Source organism: Stegostoma tigrinum, chromosome 21 (genome assembly GCF_030684315.1).
Source record: "Stegostoma tigrinum isolate sSteTig4 chromosome 21, sSteTig4.hap1, whole genome shotgun sequence".
NCBI lineage: Eukaryota > Metazoa > Chordata > Chondrichthyes > Orectolobiformes > Stegostomatidae > Stegostoma > Stegostoma tigrinum.
The window spans coordinates 38,998,123-39,025,706 of NC_081374.1; the positions used below are offsets into that span (position 1 = coordinate 38,998,123).

The 27,584-nt window shown below is 41.2% G+C and overlaps 1 protein-coding gene across 1 annotated transcript; it reads left to right on the forward strand.

Annotated features, from left to right (window-relative positions):
• Nucleotides 1-219: 219 nt before the first annotated feature.
• Nucleotides 220-25,611, forward strand: apobec2a (apolipoprotein B mRNA editing enzyme, catalytic polypeptide-like 2a). The gene is made up of 3 exons (XM_048553000.2): nucleotides 220-444; nucleotides 13,060-13,597; nucleotides 25,194-25,611. Exons 1-2 carry the CDS (start codon nucleotides 311-313, stop codon nucleotides 13,592-13,594), a joined length of 669 nt encoding a protein of 222 aa, XP_048408957.1. The 5' UTR covers nucleotides 220-310; the 3' UTR covers nucleotides 13,595-13,597; nucleotides 25,194-25,611.
• The last annotated feature ends 1,973 nt before the right edge of the window (nucleotides 25,612-27,584 follow it).

Below are 27,584 nucleotides of genomic sequence, written 5' to 3' on the forward strand. Positions count from 1 at the left end.
GTAAAATATTCAAAGATTAATAACAAAAGAGGATTAAACCATGAAAGGTAAGAGGAAATGTGTCGGAAAGAACATATTGAATCCGATGGGAAGAATGTTTGGATGAGGAAGAGCTGCTTGTGATTGATGGATCTGGTGACACTGACAATGATTTGATGGCAGTTTATTTTGGGCTGGGAGATCTCTCCTCCTCCTCTGTTCCCTTATTTAGTGTGTGAGGCATTAATACGACAGGGACCTCCCTCTTGTTCAGTATAGACTTGCTGTCATCCTGTTCGCACCGTACTGATCCATCAGGCTTCAGTCTGCAATGGCTGAAAAGGAGACCAAAAAAAAGAACAAAACAGTTGGCAATGAAAAAAATGTAGAGGGCGAAGCAGATGGAGAGACTGCAACAGAGAATTTGGAATTTCCTGAGCTGGGGCCTTTTGAAACAATTACAGGGTGAGTATCAAATCTCTCTCTATTCTATGATGCCAGGGAAGAAAAGTGAGGTCGATATTTGGTTAACTATTGTTAAACATACTTCAACTCTGAGTAAAACATGCTATTCACCGTGCTGTGCACTTCACAGAACAAACTTTTATCGATGACCAAGACGTTCTAAGGTTTAATTTTGACAAGCATGGTAAGAAATATCTTGTCAGAAAGAAAGCAGCTCATTGAATGTAAACTGGAGTGTAAGTTATGAACATTGGCGTGCATCGTATTTCAGTATATTGGTCAATGAACGTGTTTTTATTTACGTGTTATTCCCGTGCTGGATTTAAATGGCTGGACAATGGAATTCCTAAACAGATGTTGCAAGGACGGCTTTGTGCTGGTTTCATGGATGCACTTACATGGTACTGAGTGCTCACCTCTTAGGAGTTCATATCAAAAAATTACAGGAACATTACCCGATAATTTGCCAGTCTGTGATGAGTAACTTACTTGGAATGTTCTGGCTAAAATGAACACAGGTGTTTATACATATTGTGCATAATGCATAGTTATGAATGTATTTCCTAAAAACCAATTCATTTAATCTTAAGTGCTTTGAGACAAGAAAAGATATAGCATTTCTTCTTTATACAGCTTGTAATGTGCAACCTGCGCAAAGTATATGTATCTAAAAGTCTACCAGAAGGCTACCATTGTTAATTGTATTTAATTCTATATGATAGGCATTAACTGCAGACAGACTTCTACTCTTATAAGCACAAATGGATCAAAACTCTGTTTTAGTAGATGGAAAGGTGTCTGTTCATAATGTATATGTGTTAATAAGTGCTCATAAAAGTAACTGAAGACAGAATCCAGATCTATCCTTCTCTAGTTGGATTTTGGGAGTAGACCATTCATTTGTGATACACTGGGTTTTTGACTAAATTCATTTACAATAGGGGAATTTCATTGATCCCAAGCTTGCTTAACTGAAATGCACATCATATAATCATTACTATTACTGAGTAACCCGTTCACTGATGCGCAATCTGAGAGCAAGTCTCCCCACTTTGTGTTTAGAAGTTCATCTGTCAGTGTATTCAGATGTACAAACAGACTACTCATACTAAGAAAACCTAGTTCTAGTCTTAAAAAAAATTCTACCTATGATATTTATCAGGGTTGTTATCTCCTTAAATTTGCTGAAGAGCCTGACCATCTACATGTAGAAATGGAGGTACAGGTAGCCTGAGCACCTAGTTAGTTAAGGGTGGAGGTGAAGGAACTGTGAATATGCTGACTGTAGTGTACATATTAATAGGCATTGTTCCACCTGGAAACACTTAGGACTAAACCATATGTTTGGCTAAATGTTAGTCTCTGTAGGGTTGCTGTCTTGTGAGGCTGAGTGAGTTTCCTCACTGCATCTTTCCAAGCTTGCCTCATTAATTACTAATCCAGTGCCTGTGGCACCCTTCTTGACAAATTCTAGCCCCATGATCATGCTTGCCACTGTTGCAGTGTCCCAGAATAGACTGGCACTGGTGCCATTTTTAAAGGCCATTGTGCATATGGGCAAGAACCCCATCCAGAGCTGCCCCACACAGTTCCTCACATTTTTCCCAGACATGACAGTGAAGGGAAAATTGGTGCCCCTCTTTGTGTGCAGGCTCTGGAGATCCAAGCGGGTGGGGTGGTGTAGCAGGTCCCCTTTGCCAGGATCGGCAGTGGACATCATGACAACAGACTATGCCAGCCTTTTTCAAGACTGTTATTGCAGATCAGTGCAGTCTCAGCCAACTGGAGGAATCCTCAACAATGTAGGAAGAAGGTCAATGGCTTCCACTCTGTCAGCATTAGTGATCCATCTTATCCTCAATACCTTATACTCAGCCTACCACTGCACCTGGACCTTCCTCCCACCAAGGCTCATATTCTATGACTCCCACTGTTAACTGCTACATCTCCCCTCACTCACTCTCATCCTTCTTAATCCATAACACCTCTAACCCTACATGCCCTATGTGTTAGAGATAATGGGAACTGCAGATGCTGGAGATTCCAAGATAATAAAATGTGAGGCTGGATGAACACAGCAGGCCAAGCAGCATCTCAGGAGCACAAAAGCTGACGTTTCGGGCCTAGACACTTCATCAGAGAGGGGGATGGGGGGAGGGAACTGGAATAAATAGGGAGAGAGGGGGAGGTAGACCGAAGATGGAGAGTAAAGAAGATAGGTGGAGAGAGTGTAGGTGGGGAGGTAGGGAGGGGATAGGTCAGTCCAGGGAAGACGGACAGGTCAAGGAGGTGGGATGAGGTTAGTAGGTAGCTGGGGGTGCGGCTTGGGGTGGGAGGAAGGGATGGGTGAGAGGAAGAGCCGGTTAGGGAGGCAGAGACAGGTTGGACTGGTTTTGGGATGCAGTGGGTGGGGGGGAAGAGCTGGGCTGGTTGTGTGGTGCAGTGGGGGGAGGGGATGAACTGGGCTGGTTTAGGGATGCAGTAGGGGAAGGGGAGATTTTGAAACTGGTGAAGTCCACATTGATACCATATGGCTGCAGGGTTCCCAGGCGGAATATGAGTTGCTGTTCCTGCAACCTTCGGGTGGCATCATTGTGGCAGTGCAGGAGGCCCATGATGGACATGTCATCAAGAGAATGGGAGGGGGAGTGGAAATGGTTTGCGACTGGGAGGTGCAGTTGTTTGTTGCGAACTGAGCGGAGGTGTTCTGCAAAGCGGTCCCCAAGCCTCCGCTTGGTTTCCCCAATGTAGAGGAAGCCGCACCGGGTACAGTGGATGCAGTATACCACATTGGCAGATGTGCAGGTGAACCTCTGCTTAATGTGGAATGTCATCTTGGGGCCTGGGATGGGGGTGAGGGAGGAGGTGTGGGGACAAGTGTAGCATTTCCTGCGGTTGCAGGGGAAGGTGCCGGGTGTGGTGGGGTTGGAGGGCAGTGTGGAGCGAACAAGGGAGTCACGGAGAGAGTGGTCTCTCCGGAAAGCAGACAGGGGAGGGGATGGAAAAATGTCTTGGGTGGTGGGGTCGGATTGTAAATGGTGGAAGTGTCAGAGGATAATGCGTTGTATCCGGAGGTTGGTAGGGTGGTGTGTGAGAACAAGGGGGATCCTCTTGGGGCGGTTGTGGCGGGGGCGGGGTGTGAGGGATGTGTCGCGGGAAATGCGGGAGACGCGGTCAAGGGCGTTCTCGATCACCGTGGGGGGAAAGTTGCGGTCCTTAAGGAACTTGGACATCTGGGATGTGCGGGAGTGGAATGTCTTATCGTGGGAGCAGATGCGGCGGAGGCGGAGGAATTGGGAATGGGGGATGGAATTTTTGCAGGAGGGTGGGTGGGAGGAGGTGTATTCTAGGTAGCACTGCCACAATGATGCCACCCGAAGGTTGCAGGAACAGCAACTCATATTCCGCCTGGGAACCCTGCAGCCATATGGTATCAATGTGGACTTCACCAGTTTCAAAATCTCCCCTTCCCCTACTGCATCCCTAAACCAGCCCAGTTCATCCCCTCCCCCCACTGCACCACACAACCAGCCCAGCTCTTCCCCCCCACCCACTGCATCCCAAAACCAGTCCAACCTGTCTCTGCCTCCCTAACCGGTTCTTCCTCTCACCCATCCCTTCCTCCCACCCCAAGCCGCACCCCCAGCTACCTACTAACCTCATCCCACCTCCTTGACCTGTCCGTCTTCCCTGGACTGACCTATCCCCTCCCTACCTCCCCACCTACACTCTCTCCACCTATCTTCTTTACTCTCCATCTTCGGTCCGCCTCCCCCTCCCTCCCTATTTATTCCAGTTCCCTCCCCCCATCCCCCTCTCTGATGAAGGGTCTAGGCCCGAAACGTCAGCTTTTGTGCTCCTGAGATGCTGCTTGGCCTGCTGTGTTCATCCAGCCTCACATTTTATTGCCCTATGTGTTGCCTATTCACTGGGTTGGGACAGCTCCCTTTCTGCACCAGTGGTAAGAGCTGTGATAGTCAATTTCATTGCATTTAGTATCTGTCGCTTTCTCATTCCAGAAAAAAAAGCCAACAATAGGGCAGAAAGAGTCAAGAGAGGTGCTGAGCTGCCTATTATTCTGCTCTTCACCCCTTATGAGGAGAATATCCTAACTCTGACCATTCTGATTAGCTGACTAACTATGTCCAAGCCCCTGGTTGGTACTGGATGCTGTCCTTGACTATCTGTGCCAGGACTTCCTCACTGAAGGCTATCTCCATTGACTTGCCTGAGGGTATGCTGACATCCATGGTAAGCCTCCTGGCTTTGTGTCTACGTTAAATAACAAAGCAATACAGCAATGCTGTGTGCATGGTACCTCTGGCTGAGAGGGCAAAGTGTGAAAAGACAATGCAAGGCAGGAAAGCTGTGACCATTCAGGTGTGCACAAAGAGGGTGAGCTTGCAAAGAACATGCAAACAGGCCATGGGTGCAGGCCTCTCCATCCCTGAGTCCACTGACTCTGTGAGGCATTACAATGATTGTTGCTGATGCAGTCTGGGGTGCACCATTGAATGACATAGGTGTCCTGTAAGTGGCTGGGAGACATGCCATTAGATTTCCTAGACAATGACACATGTCAAGTGCTAATGTAAGTGGACATGGGGTTGACATTGAGTGTACCCTGGGATGATGAAGACTGTTTGGAAGCAGCTCTGACTTGCATGTCAAGTATTCTTGTTGTCTAGTTTACTCATGGTGGGTGGTCCTATAGAAAACAACATATTAATGATGTGAGATCTGAAGCTCATTAGGTCATTGACAATTAATAATACTCGTTTCATAGGTAACTCACTGCTCCCAGGCAAAAATTTCATCTCAACACGAAGAACTTAGTTAATACATGCAGCAAACTGTTCCCAATATCAAGGTAGGATTAGCTGAACTTTTCATCTGATTCTGTCACATTTCTCACCATAGTCTAGTGTGATCAGGTTCCACAATAAGATTCCACCACAAAATAAATTGAACCTCCTTTTGAAAAGTGTTATGTCATTGTTTATAGTAAGATAGGATGGTTGCTGCTGTATTGTGGAAATGGTGTTTAAATGGTGAGATAAGATGACTGTGTAACTGGTGACAAACGAGTCGATTTATGAATTGTGAGGTAAGCATGAGGTTGTGTGTTATAACTATGACTTTTCTAATACACATGTGAACAGCCTTCTCCTAAAATAAAAAAAACATAATTTTAAATTCATTAAAACAAACTAAATATGTGACAATGAGAATTTAGATTTAAAGTACAAATAAGGCAAGTTATGGTTTTTACCCAATGCTGGGCTGTTTAACAGCTTCTACTCAACCCATTCAGAGATGTTATTACACACTACTGAAGCAGGTGGGACTTGAACCCAGGCCTCATGGCTCAAAGTCGGTGACAACACAAGGGACTCAGGTTTCATGCTTTGAATTCTAAGGCTCAACACTGGCCCCAGCTATGTGTTTCAATGTGAAGTGGGAGTACTTTGGATGAAATTTTGCTGCAACGGAAGAGCTGAATCCACTCCTACCCGTTTTGCAGCCACATGTTTCTCCAGTTCCGAAGAAAGGTCACTAGACTCGAAATGTTAACTCTGCTTTCTGTCTCCAGATGCTGCCTGATCTGCTGAGTTTCTCCAACAATTTCTGTTTTTGTGTGTTTCTCCTATCTTTGTGGATCTGTCTTGTGCTGATGATCCTTTTTCCAAATCGGTCCTTCATAAAAACAAAAGGTAGACTGCATTCCTCTGATTATTAAAATTATCTTCATAAATAAAGCTGATGATGCAAATGTTAAATTGAATCGATGAAGATGGTTATTGGTAGGATACTAATAGAGTTTAGTAGTTAAACTTTGCTGAGTCACTTGGTCGAGATAAAATGAACCTGTTGCTAAAATAAGCAAGGGTATAAATAGCGGAGGCATTGATCCAAATTTTTCAATTCTTATTGAATTGAAGAATACTGAGGAGGATTGGAGGATGACTAATGTTATAGAACTTGCCAAAAAGGTGGGGAACATAACAATGGGAAAGTATGGACCAGGCGGTCTCACATTGGTAGTGGAGAGGTTGTTGAAAGCCATTAGTAGGTTCCGGGAATCTGTTGTATAAAGTAGAAAATAAGGATATGAATGCAGTCTTACATTAGCTAGAGGACATACAGAATGGTGATGAATGAGTGATTTTCACAATGAGGTGTCTCCTCATGTTGCTCCTCAAGGGTCAGTTTTGTCTTTATTACCTGTCCCAAATTTGACAGATTAGATTCACATGTAGGGACCAGCATTGTAAGGTTTGTAGACAACACAAACCTTTACAAATTTAGAGGATAATGATGGAAATATCTGTAGACTTCATGAGATAAAAGTATGATGGTCAAATGGATGGAAGTGCAGTGTACGTAGTTCAATGTGGAAAGATGTGAAATTATATACATTGGAAAATAGTATGCTGGTTATTACACAATTTGAAAAGTTTAAATGAGCAGAGAGACCTTTGTGTTTATAAACAGAAGTCTTTAAATGTGGCAAGGCAAACTGATAAATTCATTTAAAATGAAGTAGTTGATTTACTCGGATTTATAGAGGAATAGAACATATGTGCAAACTGTCAATACTAGAAACTTATAGATCACTGGAATGCTATGGACAATTTTGTGAAGTACACTTCAGGAGAAATGTAAAGGCCTGAGAAAGGATGTGTAGGAAGTTCACCGAGACGTTATAAAGGAGAGGAACTTCAATCATGATATGAGTTGAAACTGTTCCCCTTGAAACAAAGGCTAGAGTGGGCCTGACTGTGTTTATTAAGGTGTTTAAAGATTTTATTAAAAATGGATTGAGAAAAATTATTCAAATTGACAAGTCTGTCAATCACTAGTTGTGATAGATTTCAAATCAGTGGCAAAACAATCTAGAGGAGAGATGAGAGAAATTGTTGGGAATTTGGAACACTCTTCCCAAAGATAGGATGGAAGTTGATGTCATAAATAATTATATAAAGGGAACTAAACAGGTACTTACAAATGAGAAATTTACAGGGTTAAAAAAAGAAAAGGATGACATGGATGAAGCAATTTTGGTTTATTGATAAACTAGCAGAGAAACAGTGGGCTTGCTGGCTTCCTCCTGTGTGATATGGTTTATGATTCTGTAATTCTAATACTTGGCCACTGATGCTGTTATATGAAGCTAGTACACTGAAAGGATCAAATGAAGTGCACCATTAAAGGACACGGGCCACTGAATTGGTCTTGTGTCTGAGAGAATAACCGAGCTATATTCCTCCTTCAATACTGCCTTTCACTCGACAGTGAAATGCTAATCCTCTAGTGTCTCTTCCTGCCAGCACAGCTGAGATAAGGAAAGTTAAAAATAAATATGAAATTCCATTGATTGAGATACTGTAAAAGCTAGAACAATGTGTCCCAGGCTTTATTAGAGAATGTAATGTGTGACAGAATAAAAACCTAAAATCCCAAGCAGAAGGTCTGCTGTAAGGTTCAGATGGGAGTTGAGTTGGTGGGCACATTTCAAATATCTTTTTAATACGGTAACTTTACCATATCACCTGAACTGTGACATTAGAAAAATGCCTCCAAGCGCAGAGTGGTATTTTATTGCTCATAATACTCAGGAGGGACTGACTTTTAATTTTAAACTGATTTAATTATTGTTACAGTACAATGTGAATGTTTTGATCACATTTTGTGAGACAATTTAATTGCATACAATAAAACCCCTGATTTGATAGAGACTTTTTGTCAATTCTGCAAAGCAAATTTCACAGACCATGAATTGCTTTTTACTTACTCTCACGTACAGAGAGATTTTTTTGACAATTATCCTATACATAACTGTATAACATTAATACTGATTAGATAATGGATAGTTAATCAGTTTCAAAGTGATTCTGATGGAGGTGTAATGGTTGCTCAGTTTTTCTTTCGATATTGCCACGAGGAGGCCAACAGCTACAAGGTAGTAAGTTACTTTTGCTTCTGAGTCAGAGGTTTAAGTTCAAAAGACTGACAACCTGCTCTAGCTCTGCACCTTATACTGTAGACAAGCACTCCAATGTGATATTGAAGGAATGCTGCTATGTTAGAGGTGCCAATCTTCAGGTGTTGATCTTTCACTGAGGCACTTGCTGCCTTTTCAAATGAAGATCTTGTCCCAAGCTTCAACCTTCAATAAACATCTCTGGTTGTTATCTGTGGGACTTAGTGTTGAAATGGATTCTTTCATTTATCATATAATGATTCCATGCTTCAAAAGTCATTTCAGAGATTTTCCTTTCTTTTATGAAATAGCGAGCTGTTTCTTGCAAGGCCAACATTTGTTTTCTATAAGCTATGGGCTCACTAGGCCATCTTAAGTCCATGAATCTAGAGTCACATGTAGGTCAGACCTGGTTAGAATCCACATTGCCTTCTCTCAAGGGTATTAGTGAAAGCAAACAGTATGGCCTGACCATTGGCATTGACTATATAGTCATGGTTATGAAGAATAATTTATAATTCCAAATTTATTAAATTTAAATCCCACCACCTGCCATGGTAGGATTTGAACCCATGGCCCACACCTTTAGTCTAGGCCTCTGGTTTACTAGTCTGGTGACAATATCAGTACACCTCCCCCTTAGCAGTAACAATACACGATATCAATATACTATATTAGCATATGATGAACGGCCAAGGATCCTGGGATTGTACTCATTAGAGTTTAGAAGGTTGAGGAGAGATCTAATAGAAACTTACAAGATAATGTATGGTTTAGAAGGGGTGGACGCTAGGAAGGTGTTTCCGTTAGGCGGGGAGATTAGGGCCCATGGGCACAGGCTTAGAATTAGAGGGGGTAAATTTAAAACGGAAAAGAGACGACATTTCTTCAGCCAGACAGTGGTGGGCTTGTGGAATTCATTGCCACGGATGCGGTGGAGGCTGGGACGTTGGATGCCTTCAAGGCAGAGATCGACAAATTCTTGATCTCAGAAGGAATCAAGAGCTACGGGGAGAGTGCAGGGAAGTGGAGTTGAAATGCCCATCAGCCATGATTTAAATGGCGGAGTGGACTTGGTGGGCCGAATGGCCTTACTTCCACTCCTATGTCTTATGGTCTTATCAATTCAAGACAATATCCACAAAGAACACAAAGCTACGGCCTTTGTTTATTCTCTCATCTGGACAATAATACTTGTCTCTATGAAACTTCCTTATTATCTCATTGGAGTCAGACTAATTTACGCATTCAGCCTTCAAGAAAGAATCAAATTACTCAGAGGTCAGGAAGTTACATTCTGGCTGAGGCTGACACACAGATTCAAACAAGAATTAGATGTTAGAAAACAGGTCATTTGGTATGTATTAGATGGAAATCACTTTGAGCAGTAGAACTGATAACCTGTAACACTTTCAGCCCTGAGACCACTAATGAGGTAACTTACAACTTTTACCTCTTATTTGGAGCTAACTTAGATCAGGAGTATATCCCTGATAACTTCTTTCTGTTGAGTTCAAATGAGCCAATTCCACAAAAAATATAGATTTTGGCATGAAAGATGTAAATAACCGTGGTTATTTAGTGGTTAGCACTACTGCCACACAGCACTAGGGTCCCAGATTCAATTCCAGCCTCAGATGACTGACTGTGTGGAGTTTGCACATTCTCAGTGTCTGCATGGGTTTCCTCTGGGTGGTCTGGTTCCCTCCCACAGTCCAAAGAGGTACAGGTTAGGTAGATTGGCCATGCTAAATTGCCCATAGTGTCCAGGGATGTGCAGGCTAAATGGATTAGCTATAGAAAATGTGGGGTTACAGGGATAGGTTGGGTCTGGTTGGGATGCTCTTTGGAGGGTCAGTATGGACTTGATGGCCCAAATGGCCTGCTTCCACACTGTAGGGATTGTATGATCCTGCTGTCTAAGAATGTTACTTTTCTCCAAGTAACCTGCTTAATTTTAACAAGCCTGAGCTCTAAAATGTCCCAGATATATTAAGGCTCCAGGATTTCTCTCTTCAGTAAATACATTTCTCCACTTAAAGCAAAGTATAAAATATTGAAGTTCATTACGGTTGTAATGATAAAACTTAGATGATTTACAAATTTTACAATTTTATTAACAGAAATTAACAAGCAACACAATTTAAACATTCATGAATACTTGAATCTTACATAATCTTGGACAGCTATAAATAACATCAACCTAGATTGTCTTCACCTTAGTTTTGCATCTTTTGATAGATTTTTTTTGGCACAACAGTGTACTAGTCCTAGATTATCTAAGATTAGAAATCATCCATGAACATTTAAAGTTTTACCTTAAAACTCTCAGCAAGTGAAATATCTTCTCTTGGTGGGAGAAAATTTTGAGAAGTAGTCTCTGAGGGCTTCTAAAACTCCTGACATTTTAGTTAAATGGGTTCTATTTTTATGTTATTTTGACCCCCCTTGCTTTTATAAATGGTGGCATTAACCCTCTGTTTACTTTCCTTCTACTTTTATGTATCATTTAGCAACATTTCTTACTTTTTCAGCGAAGGTTCTTTTATGAAGCCAATTATCTAGTCAATTTGGTTGAGGTGTTTTATACTCATCTTTAGATATTTCTTTCATCTCTCCTTTTTTTCTTCCAATTTAAAAGAATCCTTCATTAAAGGTTTATCAGTAAAAATGTTTCATTTCTTTGTCATTATGAGTTTTGGCTTATTCTGGATTCTAAAGGTATTCAGATGATAAGAAGCATTGCAATTCCCATCTGTTGGATGGCTCCAATAATCTTCTCTTACAGCCTGTCCTCTTTCTCCTACCCCCACTCCAATGGGACTGTCTGTGATTTCCAGCTTGGTAGTTAGATGCACTTTTTTTCTGCCGTTCTCCCATTCTGATCACTGCCAACATCCTTTCTCCCCCAGCATTCCCACTTCCCCACTATTGCAGAAGTGCGCATCCCTCCACACTTCATGTTAGCTCTGATGAAGAGTCATCTAGACTCAAAACATCAGCTTGATCTATCTCCATGGACGCTGCATGACCTTTTGTTTCCAGACATTAACAACTTACTTTCATGACCAAGAGTAATATTGGCGTGTGTCTTTCCAGCCTGTTTAGTATTGTTCATTTTACGTTGTCTGTGCTGAGCATTAGCAATGAATAGAATCTAAGTATCATCTCCATAACCACTTCTATGCTTTTTTTTGCTAGTTGTGACAAAATTTTTCATTGTTATCTCCCACATGAATCTTAGTCTTTAAATGTTTTTAATATTTATTGTGTCTTACCTAATTAATGTTCAATCCGGGCAATGGAGTTCAATCCGTGCAAATGCGAGGTGATGCATTTTGGAAGATCAAATTCAAGGGTAAACTATACAGTAAATGGAAAAGTCCTGGGGAAAATTGATGAACAGAGAGATCTGGGTGTTCAGGTCCATTGTTCCCTGAAGGTGACAACGCAGGTCAATAGGGTGGTCAAAAAGGCATACGGCATGTTTTCCTTCATTGGGCGGGGTATTGAGTGCAAGAGTTGGCAGGTCATGTTGCAGTTGTATAGGACTTTGGTTTGGCCACATTTGGAGTACTGTGTGCAGTTCTGGTCGCCACATTACCAAAAGGATGTGGATGCTTTGGAGACAGTGCAGAGGAGGTTCACCAGGATGTTGCCTGGTATGGAGGGTGCTAGCTATGAAGAGAGCTTGAGTAGATTAGGATTATTTTCATTAGAAAGATGGAGATTGAGGGGGGACCTGATTGAGGTCTACAAAATAATAAGGGGTATAGACAAGGTGGATAGCAAAAAGCTTTTTCCCAGCGTGGGGGACTCAATTACTAGGGGTCATGAGTTCAAAGTGAGAGGAGGAAAGTTTAAGGGAGATATGCGTGGAAAGTTCTTTACACAGAGGGTGGTGGGTGCCTGGAACGCGTTGCCAGCGGAGGTGGTAGACACAGGCACGTTAACGTCTTTTAAGATATATTTGGACAGGTGCATGGATGGGCAGGGAGCAAATGGACACAGACTGTTAGAAAATAGATGACAGGTTAGACAGAGGATCTCGATTGGCGCAGGCTTGGAGGGCCGAAGGGCCTGTTCCTGTGCTGTAGGTTTCTTTGTTCTTTGCTTTTGTTCTAATTAATTATGATTACTGCTCAATGAAACCAAATTTCTAACTAAAAGAGAAATTGCTGGAAAAGCTCAGAAGGTCTTGCTGCATTTGTGGAGAGAAGTCAGAGTTAACGTTTTGGGTTCCAGCGACCCTTCTTCAGAACATCTAACCAGATATTGCTATGTGTGCTCCTTCATTTCTGGCCTCTTGTTTTTCTCCATTCCTGGCCGTGGTACCTCATATCTGCCTAAATTCTAAGTTGTGCAATTCTCTTCCCAAACCTCATCTCTGCCTCTTGCTTCTCATTTTAAAATGCTCCTTAAAATGACCTCTGACCGTGCTTTAGTCCAGCCGGTTTACTATTTCCTTCTGTGACTATACTTCTTTGATGGGAACACTGCTTTGGGATATTTTAATGCAGCAAATGCATTCTTTGTGTGAAACAAGATATTTCAAAATTCTTTCAGATGTTTTTCTGATGCATGTATACTTGTTATAAATGAGGCTGAATACTTGTTTCTTTCTTTTCCAGGCAACGCATGCCATCCGCTTTCTTCAAATTCCATTTCAAAAACGTAGAATATTCTTCAGGGCGGCACAAAACCTTTTTGTGCTACTCAGTAGAGAAACAGGGCAAGGAATGTGAGAGGTCAGAGGGCTACGTGGAGGATGAGCATGCAGGCACACATGCAGAAAAAGCCTTCTTCACAGATATCTTCACAGAGTGTGATGGGAGCCTGAGCTACTCTATTATTTGGTACGTGTCCTCCAGCCCTTGCACGGTGTGTGCTGCCAAAATCGCTGAGTACCTCAGCAAGTGCCCCAACGTGGAGCTCACCATCTTCATGGCACGCTTGTTCATGTGGGAAGAGGCTGAAATCCATCAGGGCCTGCGGCAACTCCAAGCCGCTGGCTGCCGATTGAGGATCATGAAGGGTCCAGAGTATAATTACTGCTGGAACACCTATGTCGACAACGAGGGGGAGGCTTTCACACCTTGGGAAGACCTTCAAGACAGCTGCATGTTCTATGAAGAAAAACTACACGACATTCTACAACATGCCTAGAAGGTGAGGACTTTGACAGAATCTTGGGTTGTTGCCTTGCTGATGGTTTTCATTTTATCTCTTTTCCTCATGCATTGGCGCATATTCCTGACAAGGGCTGCATTTATCTCCCACCCCCAGTAGCCTTTAAATGGATCGCTAGGCTATTTCTGAGGGCCGCAAAGTGTCAACTGTATTGCCTTGGGTCAGGAGTTACATGTAGGCTAGATTAGGAAAGGACTGCAGATTTCCCTCCCAAAAGCATATTAATGAACCAGGTGGGTTTTTACAACAAAAACAAATAGTTATCACAACAGAGACTACCTTCATATTCTGGATTTATTTGTTTAATTTAAATTACATTAATGTTGAGGGAGATTTGAACCCATTTGCTCAGGGCATTAGCCTAAATCTTATGGATTACTAGGCCAGCGACATTAATACCATGCCAACCTCTTCTCTCAGCACACTCATCTATTGTTATTGATTAACAAAAGGTAGGGAAAGGTAAAAATGCCAACACTACTGGTTTGGTTAATGTTCCATTGACTTTTGTACCAGTATGTCAAGATAAAGAGTTTGACCTCTAATCCAGACAATCCTGGTGAACTGGAGAACGCAGCTCCAACTCTGAACCATATTTAATAAGTACTGGTGACACCTTACCTCGACTTATATTGTGCAAGTCCATAACACTGTCCTGCTGTGCAAACTGTAAATATAAACTGATAAAAAGATTGTAACCATTGAAGGAGGTTTATACTGTGGCCCATTAGACTGGTAATTAGCTTGCAACTTCATCTAAGACTTCTCACTGTTGTCTGTGAGAAGAATGTAAGAGTAGAAAGCAACATTAGGAATTGATATAAAATTAGTGTGTAAAAACTAGAAGCAGGAATAGATAATAGAATCCCTCCATTTGATATATTGTCCTGACTGACCTCCACTTTCCCATATCCCTTCATTCCTTGAAAGATAAAAGATGTAGTGATTCCAGCATTGAATATACACAACAATCGAACGTCCAAAACCCCCTGTGTTAGAAAGTTCCAAAGATTTACAATCTTTTTTGATGTAATTTTGCCCCCTTAGTCTAAATGGATAAGGCCTTGTATCTTGAGACTATGCCCCTGAGTCCCAGATTCGCCAACCAGGAAGAACAACTTTTCTGTGTCTATTTAATTTTTAAGCTTCTTCAGAATCTTGTATATTTAAATCCCATCCCTCTTCATCTAAACTACAGAGAGTACAGACCCATTTTACTGACCATCTTCCCATCAACTGACCATCTTCCCATCATAGCATGACCTGCTACCTCAGGAACCAATCTAGTAAACCTCTGGAATACTTTCTTATTTTCTCTCAATGGAAATAGTATAAGTAAATACAGCATTGGAGGCACATTCTAAATTTCCCTTGCTCTTGGCTCCAGGACAAATGAATCCTTTCTAAGATCTAAATACCAAAATTGTACTGTACTTCAGGATTTTGAGTTTAGCGAAGCCCTTCTCAACCTCACAACTGTTCTTATTCTTGTATTCCAATTCTCTTACACTAAAGACCAATATGTAATCTTCCTTCTTAGCTGCTTAGTGTTTCTATAAGCCAAATTTCAGCATTGAATTTTCTCTACACGATACACATGTAGACTTGTCACCTTGTTTTTTTTCCATTCATTTTTTGTGGGATGTGTGCGTCGCTAGCTAGCCAGCATTTTTTGCCCATCCTTAGTTGCCCTTGAGAAGGTGGTGGTGAGCTGCCTTCTTGAACTGCTGCATTCCTCCTCCTGTGGGTTGACCCACAATGCTATTAGGGAGGGAATTCCAGGATTTTGACCCAGTGACAGTGAAGGAATGGCAATATATTTCCAAGTCAGGAGAGTGAGTGACTTGGAGAGGAACTTGGAGGTGGTTGTGTTCCCATTTACCTGCTGCCCTTGTCCTTCTAGGTGGAAGTGGTCATGGGTTTGGAAGGTGCTGTCTGAGGATCTTTGGTGAATTTCTGTGGAGCATCTTGTAGATAGTACACACTGCTGCTACTGAGCATCAGTGGTGGAGAGAATGGATGCTTGTGGATGTAGTGCCAATCAAGCAGGCTGCTTTGTCCTGGATGGTGTCAAGCTTCTTGAGTGTTGTTGGGGTTGCACTTGTCCAGGCAAGGGGGGATTATTCCATCACACTCCTGACTTGTGCCTTGAAGATGGTGGACAGGCTTTGAGGAGTCAGGAGATTAATTACTCACTGAAGTATTCCCAGCTTCTGGCCTGTTCTTGTAGCCAATGTGTTTATGTGGTGAGTCCAGTAGAGCTTCTGATTCAATGGTAACCCCCAGGATGTTGATAGTGGGGGATTCAGTGATGGTAACACCATTGAATGTCAAGGGGCAGTGGTTAGATTGTCTCTTATTGGTGATGATCATAGCCTGGCATTTGTGTGGCATGAATGTCACTTGCCACTTGTCAGCCCATTGTTGCCAATTCATTTCACCTGCCTTTTTCTCTTTGTAGTCTATTTGTGTCCTCCTCAGAGCTTAAATTCCTACCTGGCATTGTATCATCAGGAATGCTTGGTCTCTTGTCCAAGTCATTAACATAGATTGTGAGGTCAGATTGTTGAGGCAATTATACCCTGCCAATTTGAAATGTTCTCATTTATCCCTAGTATCTGCTTCTCATCTGTTAACTAATGTTCAATTCATGCTAATGTTTTACTCCCAATGTGATGAGACCTTACCTTGCTTATTATCTTTGTATGAGGTGTCTCATTGAAAGCTTCTGAAATCCAAGTATACTAGTTACTGCCTTTATCTAACCTACCAATGACATCTTAAAAACTTGAATAAATTCTTCAAATATGGTTTCCCTTTGTAAAACACTGTTGATAATGTCTGACTGTACTATGATTTATAAATTGATTAAAATGGTCCTTAATATCAGACTCAATGTCATGCTAACTGACCTGAGGTTCCCAGTTTCTGCTCTTCCTCATTTCCTGTATTGCAGTGTCAGAGTTGCTACATACCAATTTAAAGAGGCCATTCCAGAATCTAGGGAATTTTGGAAAATCAGAACTGATGCTATACCACTTTTTTCATTTCCCTCCTTGTGCAAACTTTGCAGAGTAAAACAACAGGGCAAAATCAGCAAACTGCTCATCAGACTGGAAGTGTTTGCAATACAGCTTATACACAGCCAGTATGAAGGGACACATCTTCCGTCATATTCACTGTGAGAACAGTGGCATTTTTATGTCTTTTGTGATTTTTACTCTCAATTACTCTTCTGTGGCCTTGTTCGTGGTTAGTCAAAATAAATAGTTAATTTAAGGTTTTGGAATAGATCTGCTGGTCAGATTGTGGGTGTTGAGCTCAACAAGCCAACCAGCCTCAAATAGATAATTGTTGATAGGCTATAATGGCAGCAAGCAGAGGTTTTGTGGTACAATTGTAGTAGTTTTAGCTCTGGACGTGAAGCTCTGGGTTCAAGGCCTGATCCAGGACTTGTTGGCCAAGAGGATGTGTTCACGACATGGCCAAGCAAATTGATTATCAGGCCTATAAGTTGTTCCAGTGTGGCAGGTGATAAACGTGGGAGAGCTTCCTGGTCAGCTGAACAGACAACAGTAAACCACTGAGGTCCTTCATCCATTAGCATGGAAAATTAAATCATGTTCTTCCAAGTTACATTAAACCTCACTAGAGCACTCCAGCAGACCCGACTCTTTCATATCCGTTATGTCAATTTACTTCTTATTTCCACCAACTACTCCATTCGCCTTCACCTACTATGCCAATTCATTGACTATCTAGAATGAGTGGAACTCCACCAACACTCAAGTAGTTCAACATCATTCAGGTCAAAGCAGCCCGCTTGATTGGCACCCTTTCTATCTAAGCCATCCACTGTCTATTTAAACTAATTTTACACTTGCTTAATTTTAAGTCATCCAACATGTTTTCCTGTCATATTTGAAGGGAACAAATTGATTTTGTCATTTAATATTTGACGTATCTCAATGACATCCCATCATTTATTCACTCTATATATTTAGTGTCTCCAAACTTTCCCAATCCCTTTTGCAATGCAAAACAGTAAGATGATTTTCACCGTACTAAAGTAAACAGAGCAATAGTTGATCCAGTCCTCTCTCTATCCATGAACCTAGCAGCAAATATTGGCTACAAAAATAAAGTTGCTGGAAAAGGCTAGCAGGTCTGGCAGCATCTGTGGAGGAGAAAACAGAGTTAACATTTCGTGTCTGGTGACCCTTCCTCAGAACTGATGGTGACTGGGAAAACATCAGTTTATATGCAGAAAACAGGGAGGTGGGTGGGGTAGGGAGTAAACGATAGGATAGAGCCCAAAGAGAGAGAGAGACAGTTGGACAGACAAAGGAGTTGCTAATGATCAGGCTGGGACGGTGAATTGTTAATGGGGACTGTTAGTGAGTGGCAACGGCGGGTGTGGAGTGGCAGTCTGTGTGGTAACAAGGCCTGGTGTGTGGGGTGGGGGGGCTGGGACATGGGAGAGTTTAGGCCCTAACATTATTGAACTCAATATTGAATCCAGAAGGCTGGAGGGTCCCCAAGTGGAAAATGAGGTGTTGTCCCTCCAGCTTGCGTTGGGCTTCACTGGAACACTGTAGCAAACCAGAGACAGAGATGTTGGCCAGGGAGCAAGATGGTGCATTGAAGTGGCAGGCAACAGGGAGTTCAGGGTCTTTTTTGCGAACCTTGTATAAACAAAGTTGCTGGAAAAGCTCGGCCGGTCTGGCAGCATCTGTGAAGGATAAAAGAGTTCTGAGGAAGGGTCACCAGACCTGAAACGTTAACTCTGTTTTCTCCTTCACAGATGCTGCCAGACCTGCTGATCTTTTCCAGAAACTTTGTTCTTGTTCCTGATTTACAGCATCTGCAGTTCTTTTGTTTTTTTTAGTAAATATGAGTTGATTCTTTTTCTCCTCCAAGTCAAATTCTCTGACCTACTACAACCTGGCTCAGAGCAACTTTACCTGCTCTGTCCCAATCTCATTTTTATTGAGCTTGAACCTGGCAAAAGCAGCCTAACATCATCAGGAACATTACAAGAAACTATCATTTAGGATAAGATGACAGGACATTTTGAAAAGTGTCTGCTGCTCAGAGAAAACCTGTGGGGATTTATAGAGGAGAGACTGTTCCTAATAAACTTGCTTGAATTTTTTGAAATGGTGGATAGGATATGCATGTTATTTATTTTAACTGACAAAACACACTGATAATGTCCCTCATATTGGATGTTAAATTAGGTTGAATATTATGGAATTGAAGGCAAATTGCTGATCTGGTTAGAACATGTGGCTGAGTTTGGATAATGGATAGGCACTCTCCTTGGCAGAATATAACTAATGCTATTTAGAAAGATCTGTGTGGAGCTTCAATTATTCATCATATTTATTAACAATTTAGATGATGGTAGAGAAAGCCACACATTCAAGCTGACAGTTGTACAAAGATTAGAAGCTGTGTTGATGAAAAAAAGAGAGATTGAAAAATTAAGTGAATTGCAAAACTCTAGTAAATGAATTTCACTATACCTAAATGCAAGGTCATCCATTTTGGCCCTTAAGAGGAGAGATCACTATCCAAATGGTGACACAATGAGACCTATAGAAACTTAGGTGCCCATGTGCACAGATTGTGAAAATGTAATGGATAGCCAGAGGTAGTGGTCAAAGGCTAAAAAAAAAGCGTCGACCAGAGGCCTACAGGTGGGTGAGTCTCTGCTTTAAAGATTAGCAAACAGCTACCTTGACCGTCGGAGCCCTCCATTCCTGTTCCAGCAGCAGATAGAGCGGGAGCTCTAACCATGAAGGACTCTCGTATGTTGATGAGGTAAGGCTTTTCAATTTATATCCTTGTGTATTGTGTAATTTATTAAAAGTTTAATTGCTTAATTGAAAAAGAGTGTAGCAGAGAAGTACTAGAAAGCATTTAATACATAAGTTGTAAAAGTTAACTAAATAAGTAGTAACGGCTGGACAGGTGATGTGTTGTAGCTGTATGATGTGGGAGCTGGCTGATCCCATTGTGAACGGCAGCGACCACATCTGCAGCAAGTGTTAGTTGCTGGAAGAACTCCGGATCAGAGTAAATGATCTGGAATCTGAGCTTCAAACTCTGCGGCACATCCGGGAGAGGGAGAGTTACCTGGACACTTTGTTTCAGGAGGCAGTCACACCCGGTAGATTAAATAACTCAAATTCAGAAAGTGTTCAGGGACAAGGTATGACTGTAAGTGAGGCAGGTTGGGGGATTCAGAGTTCAGGAGTGCAGGAGCCTCAGCCCTTGACCTTGACCAACAGGTATGAGATTCTTGCTCCCTGTACGGTTGAGGAAAAGGACTGTGGGCAGGATGAGCCAGCTGACCATGGCACCGTGGCACAGAAGGTCATTCAAGAGGGGGGAGCAAAAGGCAGGTAGTTGTTACAGGGGATTCTATAATTAGAGGGACAGATAGTATCCGATACAAGCCGGATCGGGAGTCCCGCATGGTGTGTTGCCTGCCCGGTACCAGGGTGTGGGACATCTCCGAACGGGTTGAAAGGATATTGGAGCGGGAGGGGGAGGATCCAGTTGTTGTGGTCCATGTTGGGACTAACAACACAGGAAAAGCTAGGGAAGAGGAGCTGTTCAGGGAAAGATAAGCAACAGGATAGCATGTGTACAGGTGGATTTAAGCTCGAGGCAGACTAAGAATACAGCAAAAAGGAAGGATAACTTAAGACATCTTGGGATTTCCAACTTCTCTAATAATGATAAGAAAGCTAGCATTAAGACACTTTATCTAAATGCTCGTAGTATTCGCAACAAAGTAGATGAATTAACAGCAGAAATCCTCTTGAATGATTATGATGTGGTAGGCATCACAGAGACATGGTTGCAGGGAGCTCAGGACTGGTCCAGGAAATGGCTGATGAAATTCAATGTGAGTAAATGTGAGGTTTTGCACTTTGGATAAAAGAATACAGGCATGGACTATTTTCTAAACGGTGAGAAAATTTGCAAATCAGAAGTGCAAAGGGACCTGGGAGTATTGGTCCAAGATTCTCTGAAAGTTAACTGTAATTAAGAAAGCTAATGTAATGTTGTCGTTTATCTCAAGAGGGTTGGAATATAAAAGCAGCGATGTGCTTCTGAGGCTTTATAAGGCTCTAGTTAGGCCCCATTTAGAATACTGTGTCCAATTTTGGGCCCCACACCTCAGGAAGGACATACTAGCCCTGGAGCGTGTCCAGCGGAGATTCACACGGACGATCCCTGGAATGGTATGTTTATGATGAACGGCTAAGGATCCTGGGATTGTACTCATTAGCGTTTAGAAGGCTGAAGGGAGATCTAATAGAAACTTAGAAGATAATGTATGGTTTAGAAGGGATGGACGCTAGGAAGTTGTTTCCGTTAGGCGGGGAGACTAGGACCCGTGGGCACAGCCTTAAAATTAGAGGGGGTAAATTTAAAACTGAAATGAGATGACATTTCTTCAGCCAGAGAGTGGTGGGCTTGTGGAATTCATTGCTGCAGAGTGCAGTGGAGGCCGGGACGTTGGATGCCTTCAAGGCAAAGATCGACAAATTCTTGATCTCAAAAGGAATCAAGGGCTACGGGGAGAGTGCAGGGAAGTGGTGTTGAAATGCCCATCAGCCATGATTTAAATGGCGGAGTGGACTTGATGGGCCAAATGGCCTTACTTCCACCCCTATGTCTTATGGTTTTATGGTCTTATGGAATACTAGCTATTAAGTCTGACAAAATAGAATGAAAGCAGCAAATGGGGTGGGGGGGGGGGGGCATTGGTAGTTGGAGGGTTAAAAATAAACTATAAAAGGTCCTGGTGACCTGGAATACTATGGACAATTCAGGACATCTCACGTAAGAAGTGTATATCGGCTTTGGAGGGAGTGCAGTATGCATTAACCAGAAACATATGCAGACTCCAGCTGTTAAATGGTGATGGGATATTAAACTAGGGCTGTATGTTCTGGAATTTAAAAGTTAGTGGCTGATGTGATCAAAATTTTCAGGACATTAAGCACTCTAGATGGTTTGTCTCTACCTAGGGATGTAGGAGACATGGTCTAAGGAATAGTCAACTATTCCTTTCAGGAGTGAAGTGAGAAAACAGTTCTACACACAGATAGTAGAAGTTGGGAGTTTTCTCTTCTGCAAAAAGTAATTGACTAGAGATCAATTATAAATGATAAAATGAGATTAATAGGTTTATATTGGTCAATGGGAAATGAATTTTGTGAATTGCAGAACAGGAAATCTACACTTTTTCCTAAATTCTGGGACTGACAGTAGGCATTGATAGAAAATGGGACCTCTTTTCTGTGGCACTTTAATGCGATACAACCAAATGCTAGAAATTGACAGAGGACCCAGTCAAACCTACAAAGAAAAGGTGGCTTTAGCATTTTGTGTGAAAACATTTTATCAACACCAAGATAATTTGCAGTTCTGACAAGTGAGACTCATTATACCCTGAGATAGTAAGAACTGCAGATGCTGGAGTCAGATATAACACAGTGTGGAGCTGGAGGAACACAGCAGGTCAAGCAACATCAGAGGATTAACTTAAGGAGCTGCAGAGAAAACTGTTTTTGGACGATCTGGATGTTGTGCATGTAGAAGTTATTGTGGTCAGGTCCAAATTGGGATGGCCTGAATGTAGATTGGAGTCCAATGGTGATGATCCAGTTCCATAGGCAAGTACCGAGGAAGTACCTGCAGGTACTTCTCTGAAGAAGAGTCTCGATCCGAAACGTCTACTTTCTTGCTCCTCTGATGCTGCCTGGCCTGCTGTGTTCCTCCAGATCCATACTGTGTTATCTTCATTACGCCCTGGCTTGCTAATAAGCACAATTGGGTAAGGTTAAAGATAGCAGAACCTGTTCATCAGCTTAATAAAAGGCAAGATACTGTGGCTGCTGGAAATCTGAAACAGCATCTCTTGGGAGAGAAACAGAGTTAATGTTTCAAGTCCAATGTGACTCCTCCCCAGAACTTTTTTCTGCCAATTAGTTGGAATATAATTGGAACTGTCAAGCTGTAACCAGAACATTCCCAAAGATGTTGCTGAATGTGGCATGCACATTAAATCTAGATAGGCGCACATAATTGAATGAAAGATCAGAATGCAGTTCGCTTGTAAACCATAGATTGTCCTTTGAGACTGGTCACATTTCAATTAGTCTTCTGGCTTATGAGATTTTCATTTCCATTTCCATAAATTGAATAAATTAGGACCATACATAATAGGCCATTTGGTCCCCATTATTGAATAAGATCACAGCTGATTTGTTTGTATTTTGAATTCCACATTCCCACCTATTTTTGATAACCTTTGGCACCCTTGTCTAACCACCCTTGTCTCAAAAATATTTAATGGAACTGCCTCTGCCACCTTCTTGAGGCAATGTTCCAACATCACACATCTGAGAAAAAATATCTCCTGATCCCTGTCCTGCAAGGAACACCTCTAATTTAAAACAGTCCCTGCTATCCCTGAACCACCCAACAAGACAAAACATCTTCTCCACATTCCATTTGTCAAGACCTTTCAAGCTCTTATACGTTGCAATCAAGTGACTCCTTGCTCTTCTAAACTCCAATGGAAATAAGCCTAGCTAGTCCAACCTGCCCTCATAACACAACCCATTCATTCCAGGTATCAATCTAGAAAAGCTCCTCTGAATTGTCTTCAATGCCATTTACAAATAATTACAGGGTGCATATTTCTAAATTTATTCAGATGCCAGAAATTAAATTAATTGGCTACAATCAAGCTTTCCTCACTAAGTATGACTGTTTCAGAGATAGTAAGCACTGCAGATGCTGGAGAATTTGAGATAACAAGCTGTAGAGCTGGATGAACACAGCAGGCCCAGCAGCATCAGAGGAGCAGGAAAACTGACATTTCTGGCCTCGACCCTGCTTCAGAAAAATGAAGGGTTTTTTCTGAAGAAGAGTCTAGGCCCGAACTGTCAGCTTTCCTGCTCCTTTGATGCTGCTTGGCCTGCTGTGTTCATCCAGCTCTACACCTTGTTTAACTCAGTAGGACTCTCATTTTAGTTATTTTGGTCATACTGGGAAACACCCAAACTCAGTTTTAGACTAACTCTATCCCGTAGTGCCTTACTTATTGTTGCATTGTTATATGTCATGTGAGGCTCTCGCGTATCTTTGTATAATTCCAGCTGTCTCGTTAGGTATTTATAGTTCAGCCAGTCTAAGGGAGGATACGCCAAAGACCAGGGTAATCCAGTCAGAACTACAATGAGGATGGAAACTTTTCCAACTATGGGATGGTGATGAATTGGCTGCTGCCAGCAGTAATAATGATCTTTTCATCTACTCTATATATGGTTTTCTGGTCAGCAATGCAGTACAAATACGTATCCAGCTTGTAACAGCTTGAAGCCTGTCTGCTTGTGATAGGTGCAGCCTGAAATAAACAGGAATTGCGAAGCAGTGCAGCATCCGTGTAGTCTTGCAAGCAATCCGAGCACATTGATTCTTAGTGGTCATCTTAGCTCAACAGTGGCACTTTTTTTTACAAGTTGAATGTTCAAGCCACATTCTAAAAATATTAGCAGACAATCTCTGCTGCTCACTCAGTACAGTGCTGAGGGAATTGCTGCATTGTCCAAAGCTGACTTTCGTATGCGATATCTAATCAAAGATTTGCCTTTCGTGAATGCAAAATGATTCATGGAAGAGTAAAGTTGTTCTTTGGTGCATCAGCCAGCATTAATTCCTTAACCAAAAGTGAATAAAATAAATCTCCATGCTGCTGTTCATGTATCCTTACTGTGTGCAAATAGTCTGTTGTATTACCCTGCATTACAATGGTAAATACACTCCTAAAGTACCCCATTGGCTGTAAAGTATTTTGTAACATCCAGAAAGTTACTTTGTAAATGCAAGCTTCTTAAAAGAAATCTAATATCCTACATGCAGCTGCAGTGAAAAAAAGCTCCAACAAGTAAATTCTGTTAGAAGTGCACCTGAAGTGATTTGTGGACTGTTCAAATTGAGTGTTGTTAAGTGTTTTTAAAAAAATAGATGGGAAGAGGAATGGTGCCTTGGCCATCATCACATAAATATATGTCTGAAATATGTTTCTGCTTATTATTGTTATTCATTCATGGAATGTCAACATTACTGTTAGCTTGTTCGGGGACAGATAAGACACAACCAAACTGTCAGTCTGAAACTGTGTATAGGTCAGTCCACTTAAAACTGGATTGTTTTTCCTGAAGGACATTAGTAAATAAGATGGAGTTTCACAACTTTATGGTTGTTTTAAGAAGACCATTACTGAGGACAGCTTTTCATTTCCAGATTTATAACAGGAAATGAATTTAAGTACCCCTAACTGCCAAGATAGGATTCAAACATATCTTCAGATCACCAGTCCAAACTTTGAATTACTGTGCGACTGTAACCAATGACTTGAGTATTTGTTTAAGGAAAACACATTTGTTTCAAAATAAAAACCCAAAAATTAGCATGCAGAAGTTTCCAATGCTCTGCATTTGCTGCTATTCAAACAATAATTGTATACTTTTCTTTATTATAGAATATGGGTGCTGTATGCCAATCACTTCAGTAGCCCAACAGGATGCAGTGGGACATCTGGGAAGAAGCAAAAGTCATTTATTGTATTTCACTTGGACTGAACCGAAACGATTTTCTTTAACATCTCATACAATGTAACTTAAGATTGTTGCCTCCAATTTTAGTTCATTGCAAGTAGTCCCTGTACCGTAGGAAAAATGTTTTAGATGTGCTGATGCACTGTTAGTTCAATATAGGTCTGCCTCAAGTCTGTATGTATGTTCAAGTAGGTTAGAATTTGGTAATAAAATATTATTTCACATATTGAGCATCAATCATGTAGCAGATATTACAGCTGCCAATATATACAGCTGCCATTCAATATTTAAAATATGTTAGTCATCATTGACACTGTGTTTTACAATAAAATATTGACTGTCTACCTTTGTGCTTCTCAATTCTTTCATAATATGGCGAAGTCATCTATTCCCTAGATATCAACTGACACTGTCTTTAAATGATTCTTCTCCAGGAATAAAACAATGTGTTCATTAGGGAGTAATACACATGAGATTGAGGACAGAGCTCTAAGAGATTCCTGCAAGGATTTCGTTTTCATCCTAAACATAACTTAAACTCATGAATTTCAAACCTTTCTCAAAAAAGTTCAATCAATGTTATTTAATGATCAGAGTGGAATTCCTGTCAATAAAGAGCAATTACAGTTTTAAAAAGCACATCAGACAGCAATAACTACTCTTCAATTGACCAATACACTTATGACACCAAATGTGGGGTTTAATGATTCCTCACTATTGAAATGGTTACTTTTCTCTATATGTTGTTATATGTAACATGGATTTTTGTTTAGACAGGGGCTACCTTCCAAAATGTTGTAATACATTGTTGCTGTGCACCAAGTCTGAAGTTCATTGTGTGGTCTGTGTTGATTTTACCAGTGTTCTGCAGGGAAAACAGCTGACAAATTCTTACTGGTATGCACTCTTGTACTGGCAGGGAGGGGTGTAAAATGGGGTCAAATTTTCCAAAATTCACGCTCATTTGTCGAGTCTCCAAATTCTGGAATCATCTTCTTTCGTTTCTCCATCTCTCTGATTTGCTTTACGTTCTTCTTTAAAACCCAAATTTTTACCTGAGTTTTAGGTCATCTGCTCTAATATTTCCTTAAAGTTCACTATCAAATATTCTCAAGGAATACCTTGGGATAATTTACTGTGTTAAATGTGCTTTTATAAATACAAGTTGTTGTGCAATAAGTTAGAGATGATTGAACTAAACTTAGCCCTAATGATAAGGGCAAATTACTTCAGATGTCAGAAATCTGAACGACAAACAGAAATTCTGTTGCAACTGTAGAAGGAGAATGAGTTAACATTTCAGAGCCAATATCCTTCCAATTTGCAGTATTTTGTTTTGAACCAGTTAATAGAGCAATATTGAAAAACAGATTGTTACTTTTAGGATGATATTTTTCAATGGGTAATGCAACAGAGTTACCGAGTTGTTTGATGCCTCTAGTAAGAAACAGAATGAACAGCAAAAGTGGTAATGCAAAGCATCAGATGGTTAACACATGGTCAAACTACACACAAAGATTATGGTAAAGAGGACCAAGACAGGATTTTGAGATATCCAAGGTCTTTATTTTCATTAAAACTGGGAAACTCACCATTGCATTGAGAAGAATGATTAGCTAAAGCTTAGAAAAGCAAAGTTAGATAGAATGATCTTGTTTACTCTAAATACATAGAATGTATGAATGACTGGAATGAGCCTTAAGAAATCATCAAAACTATTTAACGTAGAATCGTAAAACAGGGACAGGCATTTAGTATGAAATCAATTCAGAATGACAGGCAATGAACTTTGCATCCTGTGCTGGGTCATCCAAACAGAAACCAAACAAAACATTTTACTTTATCTCCTTGTCGTATCAAGTAATGGTAACACGCAGTTATACTTTGCTTGTGGGTGATAGCTTCCATATTACAGCCTACACAGGTCATCAAAATAAAGAAAAAATTTAAATGCTCATATTTTGTGTAACTAAGTTTAATAAAATGGTTGGACACTTTGAAATAAGGGGATGGGTAATGCTTCACCTAAAGTCAGTGAGTTAACTGAGTATACTTGCTTCACCCAGGAGAACGTATTTATAAGTTTATGGTTTCTCTGTGACATATTCCGACCCTATTGAAGTGGTATAATATCTATAGGATACCAGGAGCAAGCGCGACTGCACCAGCCTAAATTGGGTTATAAATGGAATATCATAAAATTTTTAAGAAGCATTGGTAGCTTACGAAGTGGATCAGATGTTATAAAGATACTGTACTGAACTAACAGAACTTGGTGTTCCTATGCATAAAGGATCAGTAGATAGAAGCATTAT